The sequence below is a fragment of the Limulus polyphemus genome, unplaced genomic scaffold (assembly GCF_000517525.1).
Source record: "Limulus polyphemus unplaced genomic scaffold, Limulus_polyphemus-2.1.2 Scaffold483, whole genome shotgun sequence".
In the NCBI taxonomy this organism is placed as follows: domain Eukaryota; kingdom Metazoa; phylum Arthropoda; class Merostomata; order Xiphosura; family Limulidae; genus Limulus; species Limulus polyphemus.
This window is the reverse complement of record NW_013666093.1, coordinates 262,228-273,582: the sequence shown is the minus strand read 5'-3', so window position 1 is coordinate 273,582 and position 11,355 is coordinate 262,228. Positions and strand designations below refer to the sequence as shown.

General features: G+C 33.3%; 1 protein-coding gene across 4 annotated transcripts in view; it reads left to right on the top strand.

Annotated features, from left to right (window-relative positions):
• Positions 1–11,355, top strand: part of LOC106458543 (PHD finger protein rhinoceros-like) — an 87,582-nt gene that overhangs the window by 63,172 nt on the left and 13,055 nt on the right. For 2 of the 4 annotated variants that reach the window (XM_022384794.1, XM_022384795.1), the window contains 4 exons: positions 8,247–8,430; positions 8,787–8,969; positions 9,421–9,585; positions 10,150–10,681. In XM_022384794.1, the coding sequence (XP_022240502.1) occupies positions 8,247–8,430; positions 8,787–8,969; positions 9,421–9,585; positions 10,150–10,681 (1,064 nt within the window). Of the gene's footprint in view, positions 1–2,365; positions 2,497–8,246; positions 8,431–8,786; positions 8,970–9,420; positions 9,586–10,149; positions 10,682–11,355 lie in introns of those variants that run through there. The other 2 variants (XM_022384796.1, XM_013918061.2) reach the window with 2 other exon arrangements.

Below are 11,355 nucleotides of genomic sequence, written 5' to 3'. Positions count from 1 at the left end.
GTTTTAAAAGTCAACAACCCTGTTATATATATATATATATATTAAACTACGTCCCATTATGTCTGAAACGTTAGCTGTAAACTTACACTAAAATATCTATTATGAAATGTTATGGATTCTGGGTTTTAAAAGTCAACAACCCTGTTATATATATATATATATATTAAACTACGTCCCATTATGTCTGAAACGTTAGCTGTAAACTTACACTAAAATATCTATTATGAAATGTTATGGATTCTGGGTTTTAAAAGTCAACAACCCTGTTATATATATATATATATATTAAACTACTTCTTAAGTACCATAGCATTGATTACATGACCTGAGTGAGATAAATTAATTTTTCGTAATGTTCTTTCTGTTTGAGTGCCAGAACTGGTTTTAATGGCGATTTTTCTGAGGAGCTCATTCCAACACACGCGCATTTATCTAAGTATGTCTATCTGATAGCACGGAGGCATAATATAATTACAACCCACGTGCATGGAACGCGTAGTGTTTGTACCTGTAACGAGTATATTTAAACTAAAACAAAATCTTGGATGACCATTTGATGAAACACTAAACTAAACTTTATAATAACACAGAGGCAGATCACTTGCTGTTATGGATATAATTGGTTGTCGTGCTTGAAAATATAATTGTTACATAACCCAAAGCTATGAGATCCCAATTTCGTGTTTTCTTTGTTCAAAGATTACCACAGCTTCACAGACTATAATAGAAGAATACAAATACAGGAATTAGCTTGATTTCTAGGCTAACGCATAAGCTTGAAGCCTATTTTAGTGATTCGAGTCTGTCTTAATTATATACAAAACGATGCTGTATTATAAAATGACATACAAAATGCATTCAACAAACACAATTTTATTTATGTAACGCAGGGCAGTAGAGTGTATTTAATTTTTATGTGAAGTATGTACTGAAACCGTAATTGCTGATTTCTTAATAGGAGTGAATATTTTCAATAAAACAATACAAATCATTCAACTTTTACCCTAGAAGTTATCACATAAGGTACAAATCATTCAACTTTTACCCTAGAAGTTATCACATAAGGTACAAATCATTCAACTTTTATCCTAGAAGTTATCACATAGGTACAGATCATTCAACTTTTAGCCTAGAAGTTATCACATAATGTAAAGATTATTCAACTTTTATCCTAGAAGTTATCACATAAGGTACAGACCATTCAACTTTTACCCTAGAAGTTAACACATAATGTAAAGATTATTCAACTTTTATCGTAGAAGCTATCATGTAAGAACTGGTAGAAATACTTAATCAACTGATTTTTCCAGAAAAAGATTCAAACACATTCTAAAGAAAATTGGAAATTTGAAAGATAAACCGGAGAGATCATCCCTGGGGATTTTATCCCAATTAAATAATTATTAGTTGTGGAGAGTTTATCTCAATTAAGTAATCATTAATTTTTTTAACATTATGAAATCATATGATTTATTCTTGTTCTTCGCACCTGGGAAACTCGGTTAAATTATCTAAGATTTTTCAGTTTCGAGCTCCTTCCGCAGTGCTAAGGATTTTGCCAATGACACCTTATGAACCGCTCTCATACGTTAGGTGATTAGATTTCTTCAAGCACTTAACGCAGAGAACATGAAGATAAACTAATGAAAGGCAGGCTATTCAAGAACTAACATATGTTTACTAGTCTGAGAAGAAAATCCGTCGACAATCTGAATGTATACGTGACATATGGCATATAAAACACATTTATTTATATATATATTAGTTTCAAACATTTGATTAGCTAAATTAAGGGCCTTAATTGAGCTAAGCAAATGTTCTCATCAGAATTATAATTGAAGTCATCAAATTTGACCAATAAGATAATCTTTCACTTGTCAGCGCAGCTGAATGTAAAGTTCAATTCTGATCATTTTTGTATAAACTAAAATGTAATTTCCGGTTTGGTTTAATATCCACGTTTATTTACTTGGACATTAAAAAATGTTTTAGTATATTTCACAATAATTTGCTGGACAGTTTTAACCGTGCCAACTGCTAATAAAAATAACAAGGAAAACAGCTCCAATATCTAAACATCTATCTGTTTCATAGATTCCAACACGTTTTGTTTGTTCTATAAGCATGAATCATGGATTTCACGACATTAATATTTTAATGCACATATATCTAGTGCTGGTGGAAAAAAAAAAGGCAATCAAGTTGATTTCCTTATAATTTATAAGATTTGTAGCGGCCACGGTTCTTTTATACTTGGTAGCCATGCACGACAAGAAGATTCAAATAGAAAGGTTAACATAATGAGTTACTGGGGTCTCAAGCTTGTGCAATCTCTTCTCCTGAAAATTAGAGTACACTTAGAGAGTTTATGGAATGGTGTCAAGCAACAGAGCGTAATCATGGCCGTCAGAGTGGGCACGATTAACTGTGGAGGAAGTAGCTTCAAGGGCAGCACGGAACTAGGAATATCAATCTTACAAAGAACGATTAACCTCAGTAAGTACCAGTGGCGGATACAGGATTTTATTCAGGGGGTTCTATATGGTTTGTTTTAGTATATTTATAGAAACTAGTGCTTCTGCTGGGGAATGAGTAGAAAAGTTCAATAAATTTGTCCTTTTTTTTTTCGTTTGTTTTGAAAATGTGAACCTTCATCACGATGTACTAATTAACTAACTTTACATGTTTAGTTAATGCTCTATGTCATGGGTTTAAATACAAGGCGAAGGACATGTCCACTTAATTAAAAAAAGCGACCACAAAAAAACATTTTGCGGGCACCAAATCACAACACCATATGGTCGCTGTTCTGAACTTAACAATCCACTGGTCATACTGGCTGAATGTTTGCGAACGTTCTAAATAGTACGTCAAAAATTATGCTGTTGTGTAATACATATTAATTCAAATGATTTTGTGGTGACGTTTCAAACACAATGCGTATTTGACTTACCATTTGAATTAAACCAATTGCGTTGGCTTCTTCCGGTGGGCACCATTGTTACCCAGAACTGGGTTATAACTTATAACCTTATAACAGCGCTAATTTTTCTAGAATGAATAAAATGGTGCCTTTTGAATATTGTTTGTTTATTTGTTTTTAATTAAGCATAAAGCTACATAATGGGCTATCTGTGCTCTGCCCACCACGGGTATCGAAACCCAGATTCTAGCGTTGTAAGTCCGCAGACATACCGCTGTGCCACTGGGGGAGGGCTTTTGAATATTGCTTTAATATCAGTACTTTTATATTTAAGATAATAATATGTTATTTATTTGCATGCATTACAAAATTTATGTCGAATTGATGTTCTCGCCGCTTTTTTGTTCTCTCCCTACATTTTATATTGGTGGATCAGTCTCAGGATTCTCCTCTATGTATGTATTTGTATATTTAGTGACAAGTAGCCAAGTATTTGTGATAACTAGCTTGTGCTTGGTGGAAAAAATAAGTAAAGCTTATAAATTCTAACTAAATCTGAATTAGATACGTGGAACATTATTGGGCCAATTGCGAATTGATGACGTAACTGCACAAAAGTGGAACCAATTTTAAAATATGTTAATCCTACTTTTCTACCTGCCTACTGTATACAGAAATGGAATGCAAATTTAGTTACAGGGATTCTGTGTATTATTTAGTATTCTGGAATTCAGGAAATCCTGTGCAAAACAGAGATTTGTCACACTTTAGTGGCTGGCTGTAACATGTTTATTTCCTCTGTTTCAAAACATTATATCTAATTCATCCAAGTTTTCATGTTAGAAATACATATGACAGGCATGATTGAGTGCGTTTGCTCCTAGGGCCTGGCATGGCCAAATGGTTAGTGTACTAAACTCGCAATCTGCGGGTCATCAGATCGAAATCCCTTGATGAGCATGCTCGCTCATTTAGCCGCGAAAGTGTTATAACGTAATGGTCAATCCCACTATTCGTTGGTAAAGAGTAGCCGAAGAGGTGGCGGTGGTTGGTGTTGACTATCTGCCTTCCCTCTAGTCTATCACTTCAAAATTAGGATAGCAGATAGTTTTCGAATAGTTTTTCTCGCGAAATTCAACAAATAAACGTTTTCCCCCTCTAAACAACAACAGTATGAACTGACAGAAGCTGTCACCTACATAATTTGTATTATATCTATAGTAATCTTTTTGGTTGAAAGTTTTCTTTATTTTTATATTTTTTGTCTGTTATTTGGTTTTCGCGGTTAAAAGAAAGTTGAAATATCGGTAAAACCGCAAACTTAGGGAATGACATCTATATAACTATGAAAGGTAATGTGTTGTTGTCGAAAAATTTAAGTATATTCTAGAACTATATATTTACACAATAGTAGTGACTGTTTCTTTTTCAGAGTCAATAGAATGAGGTCACACTTTTGCAAATATTTCTTCCAATTAATTGTACAGGTAATTTTTTTTTCTGTGAAACACAAAAGTTGAAATGGAAGGGCTTGTTAGTATCTTACGTACCATATTGAGGGTGTAGAGAAGAGCGTTAAATAAAGGGGGAAGCCGTCTTCACTCCAAAAAACAAGAGATGACGACTTCTTAATCAAATAAATCGCCTGATATCTGACTACCTGGTGAGCTGTAAAGTTGAATTGAATGGGTCATTGACCAGTCACAGTTAGATTAACTGACCTAGTGTGCTACATCTATGAAACCAGACTTAAGAAAAACTAAATACTAATTGAATTAGTTTGTAAACTAGTTAATTCAAAAGATTATTCCTGCATGATACGTCCCCATTAAAATATAATTATCTATTTGTTGCTATTTTGTATTATAAGGACTTGTAATCCACGTTATACTTTGCTGCTAATATTAAACAAAATCTGTTGTTAAGTGGAATGCTGGATATTTGTTGTTATTTGTTTGTTTCAGGACAAAAACAACTCAAACAGGTTACACTTAGTTGCAAAAAATTGATAGACCCAACACAATAATGACATAAGTTCACTTCTTCTCCAATATCAATATTAGTGTTCCAACAGAAATTTGATTTTCTACATAGATTGAGTTACATTACGAAACGCTAAACAATAAATTTTCAGTTTTGTATGTTTACACATTCAAAATGATTATCATCATAAATTCACTTAGCAGGCTTGTTTATAAAACCTTGAAGCACCACAACTACTTTGATCGTTCAATATTTAAGAACATTCAAGGTATTTCAATTGGCAAATGAAAAAAAGGTCCATAAGCACAAGTAAAGTACTCAACCTTTCGACCTTCTATTGGCCAATGTTTCAGCACATAGTAACGAAAACAGACATTAAATATTTACATAAAAAAAAGAACTCAATAACTTTTAGCATTGTCATAAATAAATGTTTATAGACAAATAACCTGAAATGCCACGATATTGATAAAAAAAATAGAGTCATTCAAAATGGTCAATAAAACTACGGAATACTACACTGCGAACTCTATATACAAAGAAATAACTTATAGGTTTCTATTTCTATTTGTAAAGTTATTTTCGAGTGACTGAAAATGCTTGTTTTAAAGCTCGTTGTGTGCACTATTTTAGAAATACTGTCCCAAATGATAAAGTAACTATCCATCCTACAGACATCATCCACACTTAATGATGATAATTTATCTCTCTCGCTCTCTGACACCCATTGTCAATACGCACCAAATTATATTTTCTTCCTTCATTCTTGTTTTGCTTCACTAAACACACCCTCATGAATTAAAACTCAAAATTCATATTATTATATGTGAACAAGAAATGCTTTACCTTGAAAAAAGCATCGTTAAGTTTGTGTGTGATCTAGTGCATAACATCCCTGCTCTTCGTCTTCAGGTCGTTCACTTTTAAAGGCAAGACTTAATCACTTCAGCTTATAACAACTAATAATATTGACTATTTGGACTAAAGCCGAACCAGGAAGACAACTGAAATTATTTAGTTACGGCTAACGGCTGAAAAACAATTGGATTTATGTTGTTGTTTTTTCTGGACTTTAAAATGATGTGATTTGCCTGAAAATTGACTTGTTAAGGAAAATTATTGACATGACTGTTTCTAACAGAATCGACATTCTGTAGCATTATTCCACGTAGCTCTAGACTTATGACGTTAAAAATCAGGTTTTGATACCTGTAGCGGGCATAGCATAAATAGCCCATTGTGCATCTTTGTGCCTAACGACAAACCAACTATTCATTAAAAAAAAAGTTGAATCAGTCTCAATAAAAGTTTGTCTCCCGGTGGCTTAGCTAAAATTCGGAGCTCCATCCCTGTGATGGGCATACGTTACATACAGCCCATTGTGCAGCCTTACACTTAACAACAAAACTAACAAATCATAAACATTTAATTATCTCTTACCTATAGCTGTTGTTTTTTTCCCTAAAAACACAATTCATTCGTTTGCAGTGAACTGTTGAGTGTACTAATGCAGTTAGTTAAACTAAATATAATCAAACTTACATAATCTAAAACTGTTCTAAGTTTTTCATATCACTTAGAATACAAGAAAATTTAGTGACAACAGTGTGCAATATAGGCTCAAACAATAAACACAACGTAAACAGTTGGAGTGAGTAATACATGCTACTGGTTGTTTAAACTGTAATTATTATTTTCAGTACTGCTTACCAACTTTTAACTAAAACTGACTGATATAATGAATTTTACAAAATATAGAATATTTTTAGATAATAAGCCTCAATTTACAAATCAACCCTTGTATGTAGATTTAAATTTTTAAACAAAGCTTTAAGCAAACACTCAGCTAAAAAAAATACTCAGTATTGTAATAATTTAGAGAGAGTACAGATGAGTATTACTTTTAACTAGGCCTAGCATGGCCAGGTGGTTAGGGCGCTCAACTCGCAATCTGAGATCCTTGGGTTCGAATCTCCTTCCCACCAAACATGCTCTCTATTTCAATCGTTAACCAGCTCGATAGCAGGTTAAACTAAACTTATAAAATAGTTAATTAATGTTTAACTTTGCTTTTGCTGTAAAAAATGGCACTTGACAACGCATGTGTTTTTTATTTGCACAGAATACACCCCAGAGGCAGAGAGGTAAGTCTCAGGACTTTTAACGCTAAACATCGGGTTTCGACAGCAGCAGTTGGCAGAGAACAGATGGCCCGTTGTCTAGCTTTGTGCTTAACAACAACCAAATCAAACTGCACAGAAAAATATACAAGTGGGCTAAGAAGGTGAAGTAATAACCCGCCTAATTTCCGCCTTTTATATGTTCATTAAAACAAAGCTGTACATAATTAGACATAAGACATACCTTCGTGATAGTAAATATTTTACAATCAATAATTATTATTAGAGTGAGAGCTAAGTAAAGGCAATACAATTTATAACCAGAAATAACATAAACATTAAAAAATGTTTTTCGCAGTTAGCAAGGGCGTTGTAGTTCAAGTCTTTACGTCATTTTTATGTTCATATCCATTAAAAAAGAAGCATAAAACACAAACCCCACAACCACACAACCACACCCTGGCACTAATTTAAACGAGCACAATGCCAGTTTAAAACATGTACCTAAACTGGTCCACTCTCCCGTCGACCACTTAAAGTATCGATGAAATTCTAATTTATAAATTGAAGAAAGAATTGAAAGTACATACATTCACAATTCCACCCAAAGGTTGATTATTACTGAAGTGAAGAAACCCATATGCTTTGTAATGCAGCGTCCGACCATAATGACGTTTCCATGTTTTTAGATAACCTTGTTTGCTTGTTTAAAATGTAGGCTTACCTCATTTATACATATACATATCTATAACTAAAACAACACTAACATTCACCCGTAGATACAAAACACTGGAATATCAGACCATTGTCTGATGATCTAGCCTCATAATTTAATATTTGTCAAATTGGTTTGAGAAAGTTCTGTTTAATAAAAACTTTCATAAGATAAACAATACGTGTATAGCAGTTTTGTGTTTTATTCCTACGTTAACTTTCTCCAAAAGGGAACGCCCCTCAGTGGCACAGCGGTGTGCCTGCGGACTTACAACGCTAGAAACCGGGTTTCGATACCCGTGGTGGGCAGAACACAGATAGTCCATTGTGTAGCTTTGTGCTTAGCTTCAAAAGAAACAAACAAATAAACAAACCAAAAGGGAACAAATATTCAAAAATTTGATATATACCCAAAAATAATATTATATTTAATGTGATGATAAAAAAACGGAAAAGGCATTTTTTTTATTTGTTTGTGTTATAAAAATATCACTTTATTTTTTCAGTGCTAATGCTCAGATGGAGAATAACGTAACGCCTGTGTACTTAGCCGCTCAGGAAGGACATCTGGATGTACTCAAGCACCTAGTAGTCTCTGCTGGTGGCTCCCTCTCGCTGCGAGCAATCGACGGTATGGCACCAATCCACGCCTCTGCTCAGATGGGAGCATTAAAGTGTCTGAAATGGATGGTATGTTGATTTTTATTTTCAACGGTTTTACTAAGCATTTACAGGATATCCCAGAAGTCTGGACCCAAAGGGGAAAATACAAAATTGATACATAATTTATTAATTATTAAAATTACATGCTATTAAAAGCCGTACACATATCAATTCTTGGTATACTGTACCATCAGGGTATTTTATTTCCGGAAATACTTAAAACTGACATTAGAAATGTGTTTGTTTACCTTTAATAATATGATGTATATTCTCCCTATTGTTCCAGACTTCTGGGATACCCTGTATATTGAAAATGGATAGTTATACATGTTTATTGTAAGCCCACACTTTAATCCTTTAATCTTACGGTCCTTTATCCGTAGGTTGAAGAACAAGGTGTGGATCCCAACTTACAAGACAAGGATGGAGCCACTCCAGTTCACTTTGCTGCCAGTAGAGGGCACGTTGATACTTTGCGATGGCTTCTAAGACATGGTGGTCGAATATTATTAGATAAATTCGGGAAAAGTCCTCTTAATGATGCAGCGGAAAATGAACACTTAGAGGTGTGCATCTATAAACTTGATAAAAAAAAATCTATAAAATGTTATAATATTTAAAAATTCTATTAAACCAGTTTATGAATAACAGTAAATAAAAAGTAAAAAAAAAATGTAATGCACAATAAAACTTTATTTGGCCGATGGTCAACATTAATATTAACTCCACATATTTCCATAGTTTTTCGCAACCATCACCAGGAGTGATATATACCCGGCAATAGGAGCAAAAGGTTTAACTAATCATAAGTTTTAAGAGATAGTACGAATGTTATTTTATACAGAAAATTAATATTTCACTTCATAACTGTACAATAATACTTGCCAATCCATGATTCTTATTCGACAACTAATTATATAATTTAGGCCATAACTTTCAATAGATTATCTAATATTAAAATTCATGTTGATATAAAACTTTAGTTACATGCCAACCTATCAACTTTTTTTTTTTCAGTGTCTTGCTCTTTTAGCGGCACATGCTTCAGACCCTCGTCACCAGGTCGGAATGTCAGTAACACTGACACCTGCTGGACTACTACCAGTACCTGTCCAGCGTTGCTGCTCATCCTGTCAAGTCCAGTCACATTACAAACGTCCTTCTACTTCACACGTAAGAAAGGTAAATATCTTTAATTATAAATACATGTATTGAGAGAGAAAGAAAATAATGCTGTTTTTTTACGACTGTTATTTACATTAAAATAAAATATTGTTATAGAATATGAAGTATATCTGGAAAATTAATAAGTAATTTCAGGGTTCAGTAGAAGAGACTCTTTTTTTTTCTTTTTATACTTTAACGAGAAACATTTTTAGACAGATTTTTTTCTCTGTCATTAATTAATTATATATTTACTAGTTACGGAAATAAATCATTACGCTTTCTAAAATTTGGAGGTTCAGTCGTGAGTGAGCACATTGCGGATAGTCCATTGTGCAGCAGCTTTGTGCTTACAAAGCAAACAAGTTAAAATCTAAACTAGCCTTCGGTTACATGATTTTAGGATTGCAATTACTTTTTATAGAGTAATATCCAAAAGCTAACAATATATTAAAAAAATCAATGTTTGAGTTTATTTGTGCTTATATTGATCTTTTTTTTATTTGAAAAATTCTTCTACCAATAAAAATTCAGGTCGCTAAAGTTGTAAATTGGTAAGTGTTCGTGATGTCTTCTTAACAGGGTTCCGACAGTTGTTCATGTCGATCTACAACATCAGACGAAACTAACTCCTGGTCTGACGACTACCCATCAGACGTTACTGGAAGTAGTCATCAATCCATGCAAGAAAGTGTCCCACAAAGCTCTAATCACCACCATTCTCTGAGTCATTCAAGAAGTTGCAATGTTTGTGGTCTTCACGCAAAAGATAGCCACAAATCTCATCGTCAGCACGGGCATTACCATCGCCGAAACCAATGTTCACATCAAAGACAAACGCCAGACATTGCTTTGAACAATAAGACAAGGCATCAGAGAACAGCCAGCGATGAAAGTTCACGAGGTTCTCGCATGGATAGCTATAAAGAACTATTCGCAGGAAGCCTAAACGAAACAAACCAAGAGCCTTTCTATCTACATGAATCTAACATGACTTCTGATGATCGGGTCAAAAAACTGTTCGAGGCGCCTTCTGGTGATAAACAACAGCCATCAAGTACGGACACTTCAATTTCAAATCCCAAATCGTCGTGTAGTGTTACTACTAGAGTCGGTATGATGCTTTTTTCAGCATCTAAGGTCATAATCAACTTGACTTCTATTCATTATCCTTGCTTAAAAAATCAATTTTGCTATGTTTAAAACATATAGTGTTTTATATAAATCGACTATTCAAGAGGTCCAAGTTTCTACTATTAAAAACGTATAGTAGTGCAAATATTTCATCTGGCACAGGATCTGAACATATTGGTTTACAATTATTCTTAAATTTCATTGAATTAAAGTAGAAAATAAGTCGATGGAAGGATTGTTGATGTAATCATAAGTAAAGTGCATATATAACGTTTACTATGTAAAGTAGCTTTGAAAATGAGATAAAGCGACATTTCTAGATAAAATGTTTGATTTTATACCATTAATATTAAACATAAGATACTCATTTGGAGTTGATTTCATATAAGGTAGAAATGTTTTCTTTCACTCACGTATTCATTATTAGTTTGTAGCTAGTGTATAATTAACTGTGATAAATATATGTATCAAATCTTAGTCACTGTTTCTGTGGGCATGATAGTAGAACTAATCATACATAAAGTTTTCAAATATTTTCTTATAATTCAACCAATTATATTTCTATGTTTCAATGATTTGTGTGTTTAAAAACTAAATACTTAATTTTCAAAATGCTTGACCTGCATGAATTTTTATAAAATTGTCAATAGTTTT